We start from the raw sequence: 23,282 nt of genomic DNA on the forward strand, positions 1-23,282 counted from the left end.
GACTCCCACTGAGCCCAGGGTTCAGCTTTCCATCTTTCATTCCAACCCACACACTCTGCCACCCCACCAAGAACAGAGTCAGGGGGCCTTCTCAAACAAACTTGCCCACCCACAACCACTGTGGGCAAGCTACAAAGCTCATGTGAAGAATCAACCGTGCCTTTTTCTTGGAATTGAGAAATTGGCCTTTGAACCGCAAGGGAATATTCTCTAAAAAACAGATTAATCCTCATTTAGTTTTGGCAGTCAAAATTCAGGGGTCAATTAAACAGAGCCAAGAACTAATGCCTTAATCTGTTCCCTGCACATTCACGGGCAATGCCTGAAGAGGTAGAGGATCCATCAGCCCCATCTAGATATTTCTGGAACTCACACCGGCCTTACACAGCCTTCCTTTTCCAAGGTTCTCCTACAGTCCAGCAGAAAGGGGGTTTCAACACTATCACTTACAAGCACCAACATAAGCAAAACAATTCAGAGGCTCTCTAACTACTTTGAATGAATTGGTCACAGTCACATGACACATCTGGATATTTCCTTTTATAACAGACTTTCCAGCTGAAATGGGATCCAGATGTTGTAAGCAGATGTATATTTAGTCCCCTTCCTAGGGGGTACCTACATAACGAAAACTCAACTTATTTTGACTTTTAGTGTACTTCTTACTGCTGCTACTGGAATGCAAACCCCCCCATGCCTCGGGCATGGCATTCTTGCCCACTGCACTGAGCGCAATGCTTGGACCACACTTGGTCCTTAAAAGCTGGTCCAGTAAATGAAGCAATACATAAATACAAGGAAAGTTTCAATGAATCGGATTAAGCACCAAAGTCAGGAACAAAATGTTTCCTGTATAAGGTTATACAGATGGATCTGGATTTGGAAAATCTTGATCCCCTTGTTAACTATGACTATTCACCAAGCTAATGGCCAGGTTTTTTATGTTTTGTAATAGCTGATGAAGATTTTTTATTTTTTATAATAGCTGGTGATTTCCATTTGAATGATTTACATGGGAGCTTAAACAAGAAAATTTTTCTTAGATGATAAACTGCAGAAAATGTCGGCCTTTCTTTAAGACCCAACTCAAGTGACAAGTCACATTTCCTGAGCACCTACTATGTGCCAGCCCCTGTCTGGAAAGCTCTCAGGCACTTACTCACTTTGTCCTTACAACCCTCTGTAGTTGGTTCTCATATCATCCCCATTGCATAGGTGAGGAAACTGGCTTAGTTGTTCACTGGGCCTCCCTGACCTCTCCAATGGAAAGTATGCACTTCCTCTTCTGAAACGCCATTTAGCACATTTTGTGCTTCTCCTATGATACGTACTGCACTCTCCCATGTACAAGCAATAATTCAAGCATCGTCCCGTACCCTCGGCTCCACTGTAAGGCAGACCCAACAACTGTGTATCACTGTCACCTGGGCAGTTTTTAAGACACAACACAGCAGAGGCCTAGAGATTCTGGGTGTTGGCTGGTGCTCTGGAATCTTTAGCTTCAGAAAGCTGTCTAGGTGCTACTGACACACACTGGATTTGAGGACCACTGTCTTACTCAGCCAACTCACTGCTTTGCACGTTGTGTATAATGAACAAAACTGATTGAGTGAATGAATGGTTTAATGAATAACCATTTTGAGATGTCAATCAAGATACATACAACTGTTTTTTCAAGTGGACACAGAACTACCCCCACCCAAACTCTGCCAACCCCTCTACCTACCTCCCACCACTCCCTCCCTGCCCCCTTCCCTCATTCAGCTCCAGCGGCGCTGGCCTTTCTTACTGTTCCTCAACTGTGCCAAGCCCTCTACGTGGAACACTCCTACCCTAGATTTGCATGCCTCGTTCCTTCTTTTCTTCAGATCTCTCCCAAATGTCATGTCCTCAGAGAAGTAATCTCTGACAGCCCTAAGTCAACCACAGCACCAGCCCCTATCACTCACAATAGTGTTACAATCCTTTAATTAATATTCTCATAATCCTTAAGGTTAATTGCCATTATATTATATACACTTCAAATTTGCTGTCTGTTTCTTCCCGCTTAGAACATACACTCCAAGAGGTTATGGGTATTTTTAGGAAAACCGACAACCTCTCCGGCTGTTTAAGCCTTCTGTGTGCAGTGTTTCAGAGAAGTCTTATTTCTCATTGCGACAGAAAGAGGGGCCTAGCTGACTTTCCAAGTTCTTTCCAGGATCCCAAGTCTTAGAAAACTGAAATTTTACAAATAAAAAAAGGCTCAGACATCATGTAATGCAAGGGTTCTTCTTAATCTGGGGTCCATGAGTCCCTGAAGATTTCTAAACTTCCTAAAACTATGTGAAATTTCGTCTGCATGCATATGCACTATTTTCTGTGGCAATAATCCACAGCTCTCATTAGGGTCTCGAAGCAGTTTTATATCTCAAACAAAAAGTTAAAATTCTCTCAGCAAAATCCTTTATTATGGATGAGGAGACGGAGGCCCCTGAAGCAGCAGCTTCGGAACAGCCAAACAGCTGGTTAGTGATGGAACCGTGAGCAGAGGACACATCTGTTGATCCCCAAGCAGTCTCTTTAGCCCCTCCCCCCATGCCCCTTAGAAAGAGAGGACCCTTCCCTCATGACAATGCCAGACTGCCACCCTGGACCCTGGGCTCAGAGAAGCTACTTCATCGTGTGTATGGCTAAGCCTTGGGCAAAAACAGTGCAGCACGCTCTCCCCCTCCCTCACAATTTAATTATACACCAATTTGCGGGTAGAGAGAACATCAGAGGGGTGAAGGCTCAAATTTGCCCTAAGCCTCTTTCAAATGGCATTTCATACCAATGCAGTACTGGGCATCTTCACGTACCCTCGCTTGCCAGATGCCCTCCGCAAATAAAGAACTTCTTTTTTTCCCTACTGCCAATGGCTCTGATTTTCTCATGATTTCCTATCATGGTAAGTGCCAACAAAATATCACCCCACCACATGTCCTACTGGCTATTCTTTCAGCGTCATGGATTCCAAACCAGCCCTGCTGGAATGAAAACCAATATTCACAAGCCATCGGAAGGCGTGCAGAGAAATAAAGGACAGGGCATACTTGAACTTCAATCAGAAGCACATGATCTGTCCTCTCCTCCAATTTTCTGTGCTTACAGAAAGCTCTACAAGGAACTCTGAGGTCCCACATCAACTTTTCCAGTTAGGCCATCACATTGTAAGGAACACAGACCCACTCAAGTTGCGTCAGGAAAAGGGATGTATTGGACCTGGAAACGGAAAGCTGCTGAGAACAAGGAGGGCTCCAGGGCCTGGGTGCACCCCCCCCCCTCACCCCAGAGGCTGTAGGGCTGCTCTCCACAGCTGCTCCCTTCTATCAATCAGCTTCCTCAATTTCCATCTGGTTTTCCTGTTTCCTTTTTTCTAAGTATAGTTGACACACAATGTTAACATTAGTTTCAGGTGTACAACATAGTGACTGGACAAATTTATACATCGTGCTGTGCTCACCACAAGTGTAGCTACCGTCTGTCCCATTACATCACTATCATAATATCATCAGCTATATTCCCTACGCTGGGCCTTTTATTCCTGTGACTTATTCATTCCATAACTGGAGGCCTGCATCTCCTACTCCCCTTCACCCATTTTGTCCATCCCCTGCCCCCCTCTGGCAACCACCAGTTTGTTCCCTGTATTTATTTATAGGTCTGATTCTGCTGTTTGTTTACTCATTTGTTTTTTTAGATTCCACATGAGTGAAATCATATAGTATTTGTCTTTCTCAGTCTGACTTACTTCACTTAGCATAATACCCTCTACATCCATCCTCCATATGCTTTTTTCATTTGTAACGTTGGCCTCCATGTGACTTCAGTTTGCCAAGGACTCAAGTCTCTCAAATGGTATCCTTTTAGCTTCTGCCTCCTGGGAGTCTTTCATTCAAACTCCCAAGATAGGGAATATGACTGAGTCTACTTCTTTGGGCCAAGCCATGTCATTGTCCGGACTATGGAAAAGCTCCCCTGGGGTGGTGTGCCCACCCATGCACCAACCGGCAATGGCCGAGGGAGTCAGACGTGCTGTAAGACGTGGCTGGCTAGCTGGGCCTTCCCGAAGTCTTCCGCAGTGGCTGTGGCCAGAGAGGTACAGTGACTATTTGTTCTAGGGACTGAATCAGGCTGTTGCACACTGTGCTGTGGCAGGCTTCTACTAGGATGTGAGAGCCAACTTAAATTTTCAGGGATTTTTGTGAGCCATTTGTTAATCCACTGTTAGTTTGAAATAAGCCGCAGTGGGAGTATTTATACCGTAGACACTGGCAAATGCTACAAATTAGGGCTTTCTTTCTTTTTCTTTTTTTTCTTTTTTTGTGCTAGCTAGTTTGCTAGCACACCGCCGGAGCATTAATGGTTAAAGAGGAAGAAAAACAATCAAGGTAAACAGGGCTCCCTGACAATCTGACGTTTGACAATCTATGTCATTTCCCTCTTCTCTTCACCCAGCCTTTGCTGCAGCCAGAACAGACGGCTTCCTCATTCTGCACTTCCCACTGATACCTGCTCCACAGCCCGGAGCCAGCGCTCGTGCTGAGCCATACCCCCAGCCTTCCCAAGCCTCAGTGCCCATCTCCATAAAGGTCAACTTCTTCCCTGAAGACTACCTAATTCCCTCAATTAAAATAACCTCTGCTTCTCTAAACTCCTGGAACCCCAAGTGTATATCTCTATGCCCCCTTTTCATGTTTAGCCTTCCACTTTAGTTATTTCTCACTTCATAACTTGGAGTCCTTTCATTCATTAGAAACTTGCCATTAACAAGATCTATGTCCATTTCTCCTCCAGATGCTTCCAGGTGCTGAGCATTTGCTCCTCAGTTCGATACCTGGTAGCACATGGTGAATGAATACAGAACAATGATTTCAATAATTGTTGGCCAATAACATATCTCTCCCTCACCTTCAGGCACCTACCATTCCAAACCTGCTAACTCATGAATTCCCCAATACAGAGGAGCCCTGACAACCGAATCAGTAACAGGATTCAGGAAAGCATCAATAGATGCCATTTAAAGGCATGTATCTGGTCTCTGTGTGTGTTACTTTCACTGGATCTAAATGCCCGTAGGAGAAGGAAAAAAATCAAGGCTATAACCTAGGGATTAAACTTTGACCTAGCAACAGCAGATACATACTTCAAACCACCTATTGAACTTGATCAACACCTTATTAAAGCCGATTTCCCTTTAAGACTTTGAGAAAGATGACTCGGAGTATTAGGGGAAATCTCAGAACTAGGAACCAGATGAACAAGATCACAAGTTCACTGTCAAGAGAAAATTAGTTCTTTATGTGATGAATCACTTAGCCAGCCTGAAGAGTATATAAAAGCCACCAAGCAGTTACAAGGAAAACTATCAGATTACAATTGGCATGTGAAGAAAAGAGCCCTGAAGACAGGGGCTTCTTTGCCCCAAAGCTTTTCCTAGACAACACCTTCTGAGTAAGGCTTCAGGCAGAAAGTTCAATGGCCTAACGACTTTAGATCTTGAAATTCTTGGTCCATGTATGTGGCCTTACTGGCACTGCTCAATTAATTCGTAGAAATTTTCAAAAATTGAAAATTCTTCACACTCTAAGAATCTGGAAAGTGGTAGAAAATATTATCTCCATCTTACAGATGGAAAATGGAGTGAAAGAGAGTCAAGCCACTTGATTGTGTCTGTAACAGAGACTGAAATACAAGGCCGGCTTCCTAATCCTGGTTTTAATCCTCCTCTGTGGGTTTCATTCTACCTACCCATCAACCCTCCAAACCCTAAGTGCCCCAGAATACAAAAAAAACAAGTGACCTTTATGAGACGGATCATTCCTGAAGCTTAATCCAAACACGTGGTGTTAAAAACTAGTTAAAAAAAAAAAAAAAAAAAAAACTAAGGCAGACAAAAGAACATGGTAGAGTGCCTATTTCAGCAAGAAAAAAGCCCTCTAATCTTCCAAAAGTCTAAAACTCTGTTACCCAAGGCTGCTGATAAATGCAAGAAGATAAGGACATATTACAGGGAACGCAGGCTTCACTGTAGATAACACGTGTATTTCCTTCAACTGTCATTTCTTGATAGGAGCAGTTTTAGGAAGATAGGACCGCAGAAGCGCTCTACTTTCCCTAAGGTTTTATAACCATTAGCTAAAGGCTCCTCAACCTGGAATTTAGCCCCCTGGGATCCAAGAGAAGTCAAAAGCAAAGAAGGAGAAAAAAGCAAGCAAATGAAAGCAAAACTCCACATGTGCATGGGTCCTCCCTAACACCTCAGATCTGATCCTTACCAATGGAGGTCTCTGGGCAACAAATAAGGGGCTGTTTTCCACGTCCAAAATCTGTCCTCATGTCACCGCCTTAAATCAGAATCAAAATGCCACCGAAGGAAAGTAGACGGGACTATGGTCTGCTTGTGAGCCGTTTGCTTCTGAAATAAGTTCCCCTGTCAAATCTGAACGGAGCAGGCGGGCTCATATCTAATTCAGGAAAGAAAATACAAGAGATGGATTCAAAATTTCCAAGGCTCTTGGCTTAGATCGGAACTCAAACATGAAAGGAATTCTTCCAGAGTCAAACCATTTCTGAATCTGTGAGCTTTCAAAAAGACCTCCCTGAAGCTACCAAGCAAATGGAAAAAAAGCTGGAGCTGCAATCCTCGCGTCACCAAACATGAACTGGGTACTGGCCTCTCCCAAGGTATCTACGGCTCTTCTGAAATACTCTGCAGTATTCTATACACGGTCAACTCTTTGACTTAAGTAGGCATCGGTCTTCTTTAGGAAAGGCTCACAGGCCCACAAGATAATCATTCAGGATTCTGTCCTCAATGGATTCCTGTTTTCAGATTCTATGATAGTCTGTGTGATAGGGCCAGAAATGGCGGGCTACTGGTCACAAATGGCTGTGTGTCCATGACCGGAGACGAGGCTGGAGAGGATGGACTGTGTGGCATTCTATCAAGCCAGAGGGAAGGAAGCCAGCCTTTATGAAGTGCCTACTCTCTCTATGTATTTTCCACACATTCTGTATCTTACATAATCCTCACAGCCCATGAGCCACTGGAAAGTAGCAGGTACTCGGAGAACGTGTACTTCCTCAGAGCAGTAAGTTCGTCAGAGTGAGTAGGGATTCAAATTCCAGTTGGCCTGACTCAAAACACCCATGTTAGTCAGTCAGTTATGTGTGAGTTTATTATTTATTTTTACCTCTTCAGATCCCAGACTGATCTGAGCCAGTGAGCGAGTGCTACTTCAAGAGCACAGAAACAGAGAATAGAAGTCCCCTCACCCAGAGACCCCTGGGAATTCACATATTTTCTATGACAATTTTTGCAAGACCAGGCCATTTCCAGCCATAAGAACTTTGACACTTTGATACTAGAGTTTAGTCTGGACCTTTGAAGATGGGTTCAGAGCTAACCAACATTAACTACTTAATAATCTACCCTGCTCTGCAAACAAGGGCACCTGATTGCCAGCCCAGCGTACTCTCAGGCAGGCTCCGGCCTAGCAAAATTTCAGGTAATGATCGCCATACTGCCCGCGGTACCAGGAAGTGTGCTAATCATATTCCCAACTTCTCACTTGGCTTAGAGCCTTGTATGACTTCATAAAGGCCAAGAGTAACAAAAGTTAGTAGACCTGAACTTCAAAGTTCCAAGCCACAAGAAGCTACCCTCCAAAACTTCACTCTTGCGTCTGCCTTGACAATTCTGATTTTAAGCGTGGTTTGGCCACTGGCACTAACCACAGTCTGCAGGACTGGAAGTAGTTACCATGTCGGCTTACCATGTGGCACTGAGTAAATCAACATCTGTACCTTGTTCTTCTTCACTCGTGCAGAACAGGACTTATTTTTTTTAAAGGCATACCCTGTTAGTGAAGCTGTTAGACTATAGAAATAATCATATGTAAATGTTCTGTTTTGTTAGCGAAATATTTTATGTAATGGAAGACCAAGTCTTATGTATTCCACGGGACTGTCCATTACCTTAACAAAAAAAGACCATGACCTCACACCTACTGTCTCTGAACAGATAGAGGGGTCAAAGCCAGAGACTAATGGTTTATCAGCCATAAAATAGTCATCTAGGGCCTTAGGACAGCCGATAGGTTAGAATTAGTGAGATGTGATTCTGCGAGTTTTTAGTTTTAGGGTTATAAAGAGATGAGACTGGTGTAAACATGAAGATTCCATTTTGCCCTTAAGTGAAGAACAATCTTGGAATTGGTTTTTGATTGTGAACAGAGACAGAGTGTGTCATAAGTAATTCACCCAACCATAGAAAGCAAAGTATACAAAATTACAGACGGTCCTCAAGAACACAGGGACACATAAGGTTAGATTTCTGCTAGAATATGCAAGAGTCAGTGTAAGTTTGAGAGATGGGGTCGAAGACCTAACTGCTGAACCCAGACAAGACATCCTGTGTGATTTGGGGCAAACCACCAAAATACTCTGTTTCATTTGCTAGACCCCTAACACAGAGGTGACAACAGCTACTGCCTTTAGGTCACACATTACATGAATAATCATAGGATCCTTAAGTCCAATTTATTTATTTGTTCAAATTGGTAACGAATCCACATCAGACAAACTTTAAAAGACGCAAAAGTACTCAATAAAAGCTCTCTACTTCTGACACCCAATCCACCATCCCCTTCCAAGAAACGACTGATGGGACAATTTCTTACGTACAGTTTCAGAAATGGTCTGGCATTTACAAGCGCACGCAAACACATACCTTTCTCTGCCTACTGCATTCAGTGCCTTGAACAGTGCTGGACACAGTGGGTAAGGCACAAATATTCATTTAACAGAATTAGTACTATAGGTACTTTTTGCATCTTGCCCTTGCATTCAGATATATCTTGGAAATAGCTGCCTCACTCTTTTCCTTTCCAAAATTCTTCTTTTGGTGTAATATACATACAGGAAATGCACGTGCCACACATGCACAGTGCACTAGGTTTTCATAAACTGAATCACCTAGCTATGCGGCACCCTGATCAAGAAAGGACATTACCAACAGCCTAAATGCTCTGCTCATCCTCACTGCCAGCACACCTTTCACCCTGCACACACCTAGAGTAACCGCTACCCTGACTTCTAAAAACCAATTAGTTTCTCCTGTATTCGTATTTATAGAAATTCAATAATACAATGGGTACCCTTTTCTGTTCACCTTCTTTCCCATAGCCTTTTGTCGGATTAAACTGTATTTTTGTGAGGACATGTAAATCCTTCATTCTCATTGCCCTATGGTATTTCATTGAGTGGGGACACCATCATTTATACATATGTTCGACTGCCAGTGGGTATGTGTGTAGTTCCCAATTTGGGGCTATTTTATTTAGTGTACTTGAACATTCTGCACAAACTTGTCATTCCCCTAACAGTGAAACTGCTGAGGCACAGAGGAGGTCCACGCCTAACTTTCCTAGGAACTACTGAACTGCTTTCCAAAATGGTTGTACCGATCGATGTACGCTTCCACGACACGTGAGACTTCCTACAGCCATATGTCCTCACCAATAGCCGGAATGATTCCATGGTTTGGTTTTGTTTAGAGATTTTAGTTATTTATTCGTCAGAGAGAGAGAGAGCACCAGCAGGAGGGAAGGGTAGAGGGAGAGGGAGAAGTAGACTCCCTGCTGAGCAAGAAGCCCGACGCAGCACTCGATTCAGGACCCTGGGATCATGAGCTGAGCCGCAGGCAGATGCTGAACTGACTGAGCCAGCCAGGTGCCCTCCATGGTTTTGTTTGTTCTGTTTAGCTCTTCTGGTGGGGCTGCCATTGTGTTTACAACTCCACGATGACAAATGGAAAGCAGCCACCTTCCAAAGGTTTACTGGACATTTGGATTATCATCTTTTATGATAATCTATTCAAGTCTTTTGCCCATTTTTCTATTGGGTTATTCTTTTCTCTTACTGATTTCTAGTTCTTTACATGTTGGCAATATGATCCGTTGGTCAGACACGTGTACTGGGAATGTCTTCTTCCTTCTGTGGGTTGCCATTTTAATCTCTCAAGGGTGTCTTTCTGTGAACAGAAGTTCTTAATTTTAATAGACTTGGTATAATTTTTTTTTCCTAAGTTAGTGTATTTTGTGTCCCTTTTTAGAATCTCTGCCTATTCCAAGGTCAAGATGTTCTCTTATGCTCTCTGCTTTTTTTTTTAAAGATGTATTTATTTATTCTTAGAGAAAGAGAGAAAGCGGGGGAGGGGCAGAGGGAGAGAAAGAATCTCAAGCAGGGTCCCCGCTTAGCACAGAGCCGGGCACAGGGCTCAATCTCACAACCCTGAGATCATGACCTGAGCCAAAATCAAGAGTCAGATGCTTGACTAAGCCACCCAGACACCCCTATTGTGCTCTCTTTTGAAAGTCTCCACCTTTCAGACCTTTGGAATCATTTTTTATGGCATGAAGTAGGGGTCCAGTGATCAATTCTTTTGGCATGAGGCAAGGGTCCAGCACATTTTTTCAATATACACAACCAATTGACCCGGCACCATTTTTTGAAGACATCATCCTTAAACCACCAAATGCCAGTATCATCTTTAGCAGATACTTTGTCTGTCTGAGCCTGATATTTTTAATGGTATAGTATTCCATTACATGCATGTGCCATAAACTACTAAACCCATCCCCCACTAACTCACATATATTTTCACATTTTTTTATGAAAATGCTCTAATGAATAAACTTGTCCATATATCATTCCTCACATGTGCTACTGTATCTTCAGGATAAACTCAAAGAAGTGGAATTGGGTAAGTCAAAAGGTATATGCATTTTTTAATCAATACTTGATAGAGGTTATACCAATTTTAATTGGATCTTTCAGACCACAATGATACGGCACATACAGTATTCTTATAAGACACGGCACATTAGAATTACGCTTATACCAAAGTTCCCAACATTTTCTGAGCCTTTGGATTCCTTTTTCAAAGACAATAAATGTGTAACTATGCTTCGAGTACCCACTGATTGAGAAAAGATATACAAGCATGGAAGTTCATAGAAACTATGCCTCACAATCCTGTGAGATGGAAAAACTAAAATGAATCACGCTGTCATGATGTGGGGGGCAAGCCTTCTCTGTTTATTTGCTTCTGTTCATAAGGGAGCTCAAAGCCTGGCTGGAGAGCTCAGAAACCAGGTAGACGGACGCCAGCCCTGTTCTAGGAGGAGTGTGTTCCAATACGAAGTCCACAGTAGCTCTCGGCCTGAGATGAGGGAGCATATCCTCCCAGTATCGAACTGCCCACTGCCCCTTCCCATCAGAACAGTGCAGGAGGACTGGCATCCCCCACGACAGCAGGGAGCCTTGCTCAGACTTCTCCTAGCTTAAGTGTTCTGAATAAAGCATCACTATTTTGCTCAAAATACAGGTCTAAAAAAAGACCAACGTTCTCTCACTTCCAGGTCAATATTATAATCCTTTATGATCGATACATGACCTCTCCTTCACCCATCAACACTCGGTAAACCATAGTAACATTCATTCTCAAACATGCCTGTAAAGTTGTAAGACTGTCACACTACTTATTAATTTTGCGACTGACATTATGTCAATACCATGGACCAAAGACCACTGGGCCCATAGCAGGCCTGAAACATGACCACCATGGAACCCACAGCGTGACTTCTACTTTGCAGGCTCAAACCTTCAAAACATCCTTCCTTCCCAGAACTCTTAAAAAGGGGAAGGTGAACAGCAAAGAAAACCGTCAACAAAACGGAAAGGCAGCCTACCAAATGGAAGAAAATATCTGCAAATCACCTATCTGATAAGGAGTTATCCAATATAGAAAGAAATCATAAACTCAGTAGCAAAAAAAAAAAATCCAAATTAGAAATGGGAAGAAGATATGAACAGACATTTTTCCAAAGACACATGCCCCAGAGACACATGAAAAGATGTCCAATGTCACGAATCATCAGGGAAACACAAATCAAAACCACAAAGACAGGGACGCCTGGGTGGCGCAGTCAGTCGTTAGGCGGCTGCCTTCGGCTCAGGGCGTGATCCTGGCGTTCCGGGATCGAGCCCCACATCGGGCTCCTCTGCTGGGAGCCTGCTTCTTCCTGTCCCACCCCCCCACTTGTGTTCCCTCTCTCGCTGTCAAATAAATAAATAAAATCTTTAAAAAAAAAAAACCACAAAGAGATATCACCGCAAATCTTTTAGAACGTTATTATTAAAAAGACAAGAAGCAAGTATTAGTGAGGATATGGAGCAAAGGAAAGTCTTGTGTCAGTTGATGGGAATGTAAATTAGTGCAGCTAGTATGGAAAACAGTATGGAGTTTCCTCAAAAATTAAAAATAGAACTACCATCTAATCCATCAATCCCCCTTCTGGGTATTTATTCAAAGGAACACTAACTTGAAAAGATAGCTGCACCTCCATGTTTCATGCATCATTATTTAAAATAGCCAAGATTTGGAAACAAGCTAAGCGTCCACTGATGGATGAATGGATAAAGAAAATGTGATACAGACACACCGGAATATTATTCACCCATAAAAAAGAAGAAAATCCTGCCATTTGCAGGATTATGCTAAGTGAAAGAAGACAGAGAGAGAAAGACAAATATTGTCTGATATCACTTACATGTGGATTGTAAGCAAAAAAAAAAACCAAAAATGGAACTCATAGATAGAACAGATTGGTGGCTGCCAGAGGTGGGGGATGGGTGGCGATCGAAAGGTACAAATTTCCAATTCTAAAATAAGTAAGTCCTGGGGATGTAATGTACAGCCTAATGACTACAGTTAATAATACTGTACTGTCTATTTGAAAGTTGAAATTAGCCTTTAAAAGTCCTCATCACGGGGCGCTTGGGTGCCGCAGTTGGTTACCCGTGCAACTCTTGGTTTCAGCTCAGGCTGTGATCTCAGGATCACGGGATCGAGCCACATCGGGCTCCATGCTTAGTGTGGAGTCGGCTTGAGACTCTCTCTCTCCCTCTGCCTTTCCCTCTGCCCCTCCTACTCATGCTATTTCTCTCTAAAATAAATAAATAAATCTTAAAAAAAAAAAAGGTCTCCATCACCAGGAAAACTTTATAACGATGTGTGCTTATGGATGTTAACTAGACTTAACGTGGTGATCATTTCACATTCTAGACACTTGACACTGTACAAGTGAACTTGCCATCATGTTATATGTCAATGATATTTCAATAAGGGGGGGGAGAAGATGATTTGATAGCTGGATCTTCTTTATAACAAAACCTCCACCTAGAAAAAACCCAGGGAAGACAGACATTTTCCCGTTAGGACTGCGTGGGGTTCAATTACTTGTCAGACCCCTAAGTAGGCGTATAAAGAAACTTGCTCTGTCTGGTTATAAAGAGAGAGGAAGCAGCCAGAAGACAATAGGCTGAAACAAATCTGCTAGTAGACCCATGACTCTGGTTAATCACTTTATGCCTCTGCGGCATATTTTTCCAATATACAAGGATGTTAGCTATGAAGGGATACGTATAGACTCTAGCCCTTAATATTTTGATTCTACACACAAAAAGGCAAAGCTGTCAGATTCTGTAACTCAGATTTATGACTTATAACCAGTCTCCAGCAGGAAAGTCTGGGGAGGGAGAGCCCTATCACTCCAGGCTCAGAGAAAGTACAGACAAAGTACGGCACATCCTGTCCCAGGTACACATGTAACAAACCGGTCAGCAGGATGCATTCTTACGCACCTTGGCTGAGTCAGCCAAGAGCTATCTTCAAGAGGGAATGAATCTCTGCTCCGATCTCTTTTCCTCAAGTTATTTGACAAGATAAAGAATGGATGCCTAGGATTCTTAGAGAGAGAGGGCTTCCAAGGGGTCCAACTACTGTATCTGACATGGGCAGTCCCCGAGTTTAATGGGGTATGGGAAAGTAGGAGAAAATGGCACAATCTGGAAACGTGGATCCATGACTATAAAGCCACTGGAACAACAGCAGCTTTGCGATGGCACAGAGCTTTGGGAAAGACAAAGACCACTTTCGTCTCTTGCTTGGGAACTGGCTGCCAGTAATTCAGACAATCGTTTGAGTCCCGACTGCCGGAGCACACGGCCTGGACATCACTTGCAAAAATAAAATTAACACAACCATCCTCTGCTTTCCCTTGCTTACCCAAATCTCTGCCTCAAAGTCATTTCTTCGCCTGATGTCCAAAGCACATTTTTAAACTTAAAAATAACAGCCCATGCATGATTCCTGAGGTATGCTGGACGCTACCCATAAACCAATGTCGAAGGACTCCCAAAGGACCTGTTACACCTTTGACACCCACAGACAGCAGATAATTCATGGATGATTTTATCTATTAGATGAGGGAGAAAACTATTTTCCCCTCCTTTCAAACATTTAGTGAAGAACAAATTATGTGACCTTAATCAATTTCCTGAGACACAGATACAGGTCAAATTCTATGACAATGCTATTCTAACTCTCAATTTAAATGAGTCGCAACAGATTGACCCATGTTCCTTTCTTTATTCTTTTGACAGTACTAGAATATCTTCTATGTATAGAGCTGTAATTGTTGTCACATTGAATATTGTTGGGAATAAACCAGAAGTTGGAAATTTTCCCTTTACGGAAAAATTCACTACAGTGAGATTTGATTCCTTACCCTCCAAACTCCACTGGTTTGTCTCTTAATATTTAGACGAGGAGAAACTACAAGTTAAGTTTCAGCTAACACGTGGAAGGGTATGACCACCACAAAAAGCCTTCTATGAAAACGGACAAACTAAATCTTGAGTAACAACTCCTTCTTGCTACAAAGCCCCTTGCCAGTACTCTCAATTACTTTTTCTTCTCCACATGACTTGCAATCTCCTATTTTTTTAATTACCCTGTGCACAGTATATACTGTGTTTATTGTAAGGGATCTCAACTCCTTTTTTGTAATAGGAAAGAACAAATGCATTTAAAAGCCTTGTTTCGGGGCACCTTGGGCGTCTGCCGTCGGCTCAGGTCATGATCCTGGAGTCCCAGGATTGAGCCCCACGTGGGGCTCCCTGCTCAGAGAGTCTCCTTCTCCCTCTGACCCTCCCCGCTCTCCTAACTCACACACACTCTCTCTCTCAAATAAATAAATAAATAAATAAATAAATAAATAAATAAAATCTTATAAATAAAATAAAATAAAAGCCTGTTTCTTTCACTAGACTTCAACTTCTTTTCTCTCCAAGTCATGTGCTCCACACAGCACTAATGCAATGACTCAGAACCTCCTAAACCCTATTTACCACTGTGGTCAAGCGCCTTCCTCCATGAAGCCTCCACAAATTATGAAGGAGGAGGAGAAGGGAGGAGAGGGAAGAGGAGGACAATTCCAATTTTCCCTTCCTATCTAATAAGGCATCACTTAGGATTTCAATTCCTCTCCCACCCCACAATGTTCACACAAACCTCTGCGTAAGCAATTTATTAAATCTATTTTATCTATTATTTAAATGTGCCTTTTCCCACTGCTTTTGATTGCACCTCACTAGAAGGACACAGGGCAGTATACTCCATGGCCCGGAGAAAATGACCTCTTACAGTAGACAAGACAAATTTAGGTAGATGATGAGTTCAGTGTTCATTTATTACTCCATCATTTATTTACTGAGTGCTGACCACATGCCAGGTGCTTTTTCCCAGGGTTCGGGTTCACTCCTGAAAAAGACAAAGTTCCTGTCCTCCTAACTTTACACTCTAGCACGGGAGACAAGTAGTAAACACAAATATATAAATAGGACAATTATAGACCACGTAAAAGGAATAAAGGGGAGAAGAGAGACACTGAGAGGTGTGGGCAGGCAAGGTGTGGGGAGACAGTTGTACCCTTAGCTAGGGTTCTTAGGAGGCTCTAAGGACTGATTATTCTAACGGTGATTCCATTTTTAATTCTCTTTTTATCTAACGAACTACAGTTGATGCTTCTAATTTGCAGATTCTGTATTTGTGAATTCTCCTACTGGCTACGATATATCTGCAGCCTCAAATGAATATTCCTGGTACTGTCAAGGGCACTCTCAGATGTGTGCAGAGGGGCAGAATGTGAGGAGCAGTTCCCACCTGAGGTCCAACAAGGCGACATGCCCTCTTTTTGTTTCCGTTCTCATATGGCAAACAAGTATCCTTTTTGTAGTTTTAAAGGCAATGCCATGTTCTTCTCCTATTATGCTTTTTGTTAATGATTTCACTATTGGAAACGGCCCCAAGCATCGCACTGAAGTACTTTGTGGTCCTCCTAGACCAAAAAGGCTGGGAATTTTCTAATGGAGAAAATACATGTGTTAGATTAGCTTTGTTCAGGTGTGAGTTCACTGCCAGTGAATCAATGATGTATATTAAATAAGGTCTTTAAACCTTACACAGAACACACATAAAATAATGTTGCGTATTGACCAGTTGATGAAAATGTGACCGGAGGCTCACAGCAACCTGACCTTGAATTTCACCTAGGAGCGATGGCTCAGTATTCCCTAAGTCAGTGTTCCCAGCTACTTTACAGAATATTAACTTCCACCAATCACAGGGATCTACATTACAACAGAGAGAACGCTGGAGTTGGGCATCATCCTTGCTCTTTAATAGAGAAATGGCTTGACAGGTACCAGATTCTAGCCAGACTCCAGTACACTGCTGTTTTATTTTTGTTGGTGTTATTTTTATAGTTGCTCTTTCCTATGACATGTGATACTGGTTCTCCTTTAGTGGTAGGAATGTAGGATTTTCTTTTGCAATAATTGTTTTCAGTAAAGACAAAAAAAAAAAAAAACAGCAACATAGAAGATGAACTAGGAAACAGACCAGGCAAACGGGTTGGAATCAGGCATGAAGCTGCTTCACAAGGTCACCTGGACACGGCAGAGATCAAGGTGACAACGAACAACTAAAGTCTGGGGAAACTTTGGGGAAAGCCTTAGTTTTCTTATCTGGAAAAGGGGACAATAGATGAGAACTACAGCATTACCTCAATTTAATGCAACAGGTAAAGAAGCAAAGCTGAAACTTTTTGGTCTGGAACCCCTTTATACTCTTAAAAGTTACGAGAATCTCAAAGAGATTTATTTATCTGGGGTACATCTATCACTATTTACCATATTAGAAAGTAATACTGAGACATTTTACACTTTTTTACTTAACTAATTTAAAATAATCATAATAGGGGCGCCTGGGTGGCTCAGTCAGTTAAGCAGCTGACTTTGGCTCAGGTCAAGATCTTGGCGTCCTGGGATGGAGCCTCGTAGGGGGCTCCCTGCTCAGCAGGGAGTCTGCTTCTGCCTCCCCCTCCCCCCTCCCCCCCTCCTCCTCCACTTGTGCTCTCTTTCTCTCAAATAAATAAATAAAATCTTAAAAATAAAATAATCATGGGGCACCTGGGTGGCTCAGTTGGTTGAGTGACCGACTCTTGATTTCAGCTCAGGGTATGATCTCCGGGTCCTGTGATCAGGCCCCACCTTGGGCTCCATGCTCAGGGTGGAGTCTGCTCGTTCTTCTCCCTCTGCTCCTCCCCCTTCTTGCACACTCTTTCTCAAATAATAAAAGTTTTTAAAAATTTAAATAAATAATAAAATAATCATAATAAACCCAATGTATGTTTTTTGTGAATATGTATTTTTCCAAATAAAAACACTTCTCCAAACAAAACCACTTAGGAGAGGCACTGCTTTGCATCTTCGTAAATCTCTTTAATGTCTACCTTCATGAAAGGCAACTGGGTTCTCCCATCGACTTCGGCGTTCAATCTGCTGTGATATCACACTTCATGCAGGCTCTGGGAAACCATATACTCAAGAGAGGGTAGAGTGAAACAGGCCGATAACATCTTAGCATCATAGCCAAAAAAGTTTTCAATCTCATGGGCTCACTGAAAATGTCTCCACAACCCCCACATGTACCTGGAACATACTGAATTAAAGGGTTTTGTAAAACAAAGTAAATTCATAATAAATATTACTTCTCTCTGCCCTTTGTTCTTAGCCTCGATGTTATTAGAACAAGAACACATTAGGGCAAAGACTTCTTCATCAGCTGTACAATATCTAGCAGCACCCTGCCTCTGTAGACAGCTGATCAACAAGGGTTACTTACTACTGCTGCTTACTCTGGTTCAGTAATTAATCTGCCGTGTGATCTTCAGCCAAGGATTTTTAGTCTGTGCTCAAATTCAGAGATCCATGGACTTGAAAAGGGAAAAAAATACATCTCTATTTTCTAACCCTCAGCATGTACCTTAATTATGACAACAGGCAATAGACCCCCACTTGTACCAAACTGAAATCATAGGTATTTTCATATCATTTCACAGTTACTGCAGATATCTTAAGAAAATCATACATGCTCATCACTAATTCAAAAGTACTGTAGTTATTAGACCTGCCAGGAGATCTTGGTATCTAGTGCACAGATAAGCACGTATATTACAATATCACAAATTTTGAAAAATATCTTGACAGCTGTATTTCAATACAACTGGGTTTCATTTTCAATCCTTCAGAGTTGACTTTGTGTATTTAAAATCATTATTCTAAGGAAGGGATCCACTGGCTTAACCAGATGACCAAGGGAGTTCATGTAGTCAAAAGATTACCTTGTGTTAAGCAATTCACTTTACCTCTTTAGACACTAAGTTCTTCTCTTTAAAGGGAAACTGGACTAGTAATACTAGAGATTATTCTGAGATCCTCCCCCCAAGAGCTGGACGGGAACCCACAGCACACCTGTACCTCTTTAGACACTAAGTTCTTCTCTTTAAAGGGAAACTGGACTAGTAATACTAGAGATTATTCTGAGATCCTCCCCCCAAGAGCTGGACGGGAACCCACAGCACACCTGAATGCATTAACAAAGAGCTACAAGGGTCTGCTTTCAATTTTTACACCAGCATTCGAGAATCTACTCTACCAAGCTAAATGCATTCAGATTAATGGGGCCTAGCAGAATCAAACAGAAAGCAAAGATTCTCCCACACTATCTTTTATCACATTATAACAGTAGAGATCACAAATAAGCAATAATGAACTATTTTGCAAAAAAAAAAAAATCAACCATCAACATAGTCTGGGGCTGTTATTGATATAAATAGCTTGTTTGGGTGCAGACTTAAACATAAATGTTTCCAATCATCAGAAGAGTAACCTGGATATATACCACTAACATTTGCTTTAAATCTAAATAAAAGTGATTGTACCCTCATATCCTCAAACAGAAAAAAATCAAGAAAGAAAGAAAGAAAGAAAGAAAGAAAGAAAGAAAGAAAGAAAGAAAGAAAGAAAGAAAAAAGAAAAAGGAAGGAGGAAAGGGAATTTTCCATGGCTATAGGAAGAGCACTTTATTCTAAGCACTTGGCAGGGAGCACTTCACACTGGGATACGAATGGACTAGAACTTTAAAGAAGCAAATCTACTGCTTCTCTCCCTTGATAACACAGAAAACACACATGGGTCATTTAGGCCCTTCTAAATGCTAGAGATTGAGCCAACACAGCTATGTTTAATAACCAAGAAAGCCCAGACAGATTGCATCTCAGTCCCCATAGAAAAATCTGGGCTACGTCAGGAGCAACCAATAGTGGCACCAAGATAATATGAGTAGAGACTGCTAGCTTCACTTAGCAAAATTCAAATTGAGATCAAAGCCCTACCCTCACACAGAGTAGCTGTGAGTCATTGAAATGCTTCAAAATGGCTACCATATGGCTTCCTTCACCCAGAAACGCAATCTGACCAACAGACACTCGTAAGTGATTACTATCCCCCCAAAAGTCCAACAAGCCAATTTTCCTAATTCTGTTTAAGTGAGTCTTTCTACTCTATGCTTCCTTATTTTCTCAACAGCACATCTTTTTTTTTTTTTTTTTTTTTTTTTTTTTTTTCAAAAAATAAACCTTTTTTTTTTTTTTTTTTTTTTACTTGCAAAGATGAAGACAGAGTGAAGGCTCTCACTTTCTGCACTTAACTAAACAAAATAAAACTCAAATGGTGGTGAATGGAGGGTTGGGGGGGTGGGAGAGGAACTGCATTAAATCATCACAGAAATTAGGTTAGGGCTTTAGAATGTCACCTCAACACCAAGGACAAGCGGTTACTGAAGACACGCTCTATGCCTAGTACTGTGACAGGAATACAGAACCATAACCTGATTCAGTGAACCCAAGGATAAAAGGGTAAGTAACAAAGGATGGCACAATGTAGTGACTGTGAGGACAGGCGTAAAGGTTTGGGAAGGTCTGGTTCATACCAAATCTGGGGAAGTAATGGCAATGGATTTGAGCCCTGAGGAAAAGGCCGGATTGGGGGGATGGAGAAGTGGGAGGGCACTCTGGACAGGGGACAGGCACAAGAGAGCAAAGTCTCAAAGGAGAGACTCGCCATTGCACATGGCGCAAGAGCAAGGAAGGGCAGTGTCGGCACTGGTGAGTTCAAGAAAGAAGCCAGGAGAGATAAGGTTGGTGGAGATAGGTTGAACCAGATTATCTTAACCTTGAAAATTGGGCTCAATTTAGACTTTACCCTGTAGGCCAATGAAGGCTTCCAAGCAGGGAGGTGTTAGGAACAACAGTGAGTTTTAGGGATAAACAATGGTGATTTATCTCCTCAGCTAATCTGTCCTAACAGTGGGTCCTTTTGTCAAGCCAAGATTAATCAGAATCTATTGTGTCTAGTAAAATAAGTGTGCCAAATTACATCCTGGGGCCATTTTGCTACCACCTATGCCCTGGAAATGTAATTCAAATACCTTTCTCGACTGATGATAAATAACGGGGGAACCTGACCCCAGAATAGAAAAAAAATAAAACTGATAACTTTGTAAGTAGTAATTAATGATTAGGCATTGCTAAATATGCTTTAATTTAGTAGTACTCTGAAATGCTCAAAAATAAAGAAATGGATTCCCTCTATCTTAGACCATTTCACTTCCATAACTACTGGCTAGTGCTGGCACCTGCCTGAAGCCCCAGGACCAGGTAGTCTGAGGCAGAAGAAACGCCTACTCATTTCTGAGTTGTAGCCACAGGAGAGTGCAAGGATTCTAAATAAAATTTAAGAGGAAACAAGCTTTTTGGAGCAGAGGGAAAACAAGGAATTATGTATATACAATATATATTATTATATACACAGATACATACATACATAAAGGGTCACAATCAAGAATACTATAGTAAATGTAAAAGGGTCTGGTTGTTGGTTTAACTGACTCGCGGTTACAGAGGTAAAAAGCACCCAGAGGATGTTAAGAGTATCTCTGAAAGAACTCCACTGACAGAAAACGCAGAAGCACAGAAGAGGTTCAGGGACCACTCCTAACTGAAGCTCGGAGGGAAAATGGGGGCAGGAAAGGGACGAAAGTAAAAGATTAAATTACAAATGGGCCCAGTGAATGAACCTGAGAGGAAGTGATAAAATTCTCAACACACACAACTGTTGTTTATTCTAGGGAACCGCCGGGAAGTCTACTTGCCCTTGTAATCCCCGGACTTAAGGCAGTCTTTCCAGGAGACCTCTGCAACCTCGCTCCTGGTTAAAAAGGTGCAAGGGCCATGGTTTTTCACCCGGGTCAAAACCAGGCACATCCAGTGTTTCCGATGCAAAACAACACAACAACAATCCCTCCGCGGGTGGTGGGGGTTCTTCCAGGAGGGCTGCTAGGAATGCCAAGGGCCTGGCCAGGACCTGTCACAGTTTTCTTAACAAAATATCCTCATGTTGGGGCGCCTGGGTGGCACAGCGGTTAAGCGTCTGCCTTCGGCTCAGGGCGTGATCCCGGTGTTATGGGATCAAGCCCCACATCAGGCTCCTCCGCTAGGAGCCTGCTTCTTCCTCTCCCACTCCCCCTGCTTGTGTTCCCTCTCTCGGTGGCTGTCTCTATCTCTGTCAAATAAATAAATAAAATCTTTAAAAAAAAATCCTCATGTTATCCCACGACGAAACTCGGGGCTCGGAAGGCAGTCTTACACCGTCTCATACACGCTCCGTTAGCGACGAGGGTGTTTGCACAATCAGCCCCCGGCGCAACCACCCCCGTTGCCTGGTCACACACTTCATGTCTCTTCCATCACCTCCACCCCACGACTTCAGTTTCCCATTCAGTTTATAACTGTTAGCAGGGTCCCAGTCCCTGGGAGGAAAGGGGGGCGGGCGGCTTTCTCCCGCCAAACCCTCACTTTGGGACATCAGAGAGAACCCAGGAAGAGGGAAGGCAGAAAGCCCCGGGTCCGCGAGCGGCAACCCGCAATCCGCCCACGGCGGCCGATTACAACTACTCAATGAAACCCCAAGGATGGGGAGGAGAAAGGCGAGCACCCAGGCCCGGTGCCCCAAATGAATGAATAGCAAGCGAGCGCTCATCTTTTGACGTTCCCACCATGCAAAGCGCTGGAGCTCTGGGTTCTGGAGCCCAATTACCAGTCCCGGAGCCCGAGTGCACTCGGATTCCCCAAACCCGGAGGGACGTCCCCAACCGGGAACTGCCGCTGCGGGAGTTGAGCTCTGCTTGAGCCCGCGAGGGCAGCGGGAGCCGAAACCGGTGCCGGGCAGCGCGGGTACCCAGCGGCCCGGCGTCCGCCACCCAACTCTGCGCAAGGCAGGGCCGCTCCCGCGAACTTCGCGGCAGCAGGGCGCGGGCGGGGTGGGGCGAGCACTCACCAACCCCGTACTTCTGCCTCTTGGTCGGGATCCAGCTGGCCATGGCGGCGACGTCGCCCCGCAGCGGCGGCTGCGGCGGCTACAGCTCCTGCGTCCCCGGCAGCCGCCGTGCCGCGCTCCTGCACGGCTCGGGCTCCTCCGCCGTGTTCCGGCAAACTTCGCCGACCCCGCGAGCCGTCTCCCCGCCGCGCCGCGCGCGCGCGCGGATTTGCTCCTGCTCCGCCCCGGCCCGCGGTCACCTGCTGGGCCGGGCAGCCCCGCCGTCGCGCGCCCCTCCCTGCGGCGCGGCCCCAGTCCCCTGCCGCGGGCCGCGCCCTCCTCCCGCCGGGGCCGCCTCCCCGCCCCGACCCGCGGGCGCCGGCCTCTCCCGCCCGCCCCGGGGCGCTGCGCTCTCCTGGGTTCGCCTCGCGTGCTTCCCGGGAGCGGCTTCCCAGGGCCGACTGGGCTCAGGTTTTTTTCCTTTGAGTGTTTGGCGCCGGCCCCCCCCCCCGCCTTCCTCCCCCGGGTTAAACCCTCGAGGTTGGATCCCGGGGGGCGTCGGGAGGGCAGCGCTGGAGGCGCGGGACACACCCAGGCGAGCTGCGGGTGGGCGAGGAGTGCGGGGTCGCTCCCAC

The 23,282-nt window shown here is 43.8% G+C and overlaps 1 protein-coding gene across 1 annotated transcript in view; it reads right to left on the bottom strand.

Moving 5' to 3' along the window:
• The window catches only part of DOCK5 (dedicator of cytokinesis 5), a 210,948-nt gene extending 188,062 nt beyond the window's left edge, over positions 1-22,886 (bottom strand). Inside the window, exon 1 of the mRNA XM_040626490.1 lies at positions 22,669-22,886. Coding sequence (XP_040482424.1) covers positions 22,669-22,711 — 43 coding nt within the window. The 5' untranslated portion in view covers positions 22,712-22,886. The remainder of the gene's footprint in view (positions 1-22,668) is intronic.
• Between the last annotated feature and the right edge of the window lie 396 nt (positions 22,887-23,282).

Source organism: Ursus maritimus, unplaced genomic scaffold, assembly GCF_017311325.1.
Source record: "Ursus maritimus isolate PB19 unplaced genomic scaffold, ASM1731132v1 scaffold_11, whole genome shotgun sequence".
NCBI lineage: Eukaryota > Metazoa > Chordata > Mammalia > Carnivora > Ursidae > Ursus > Ursus maritimus.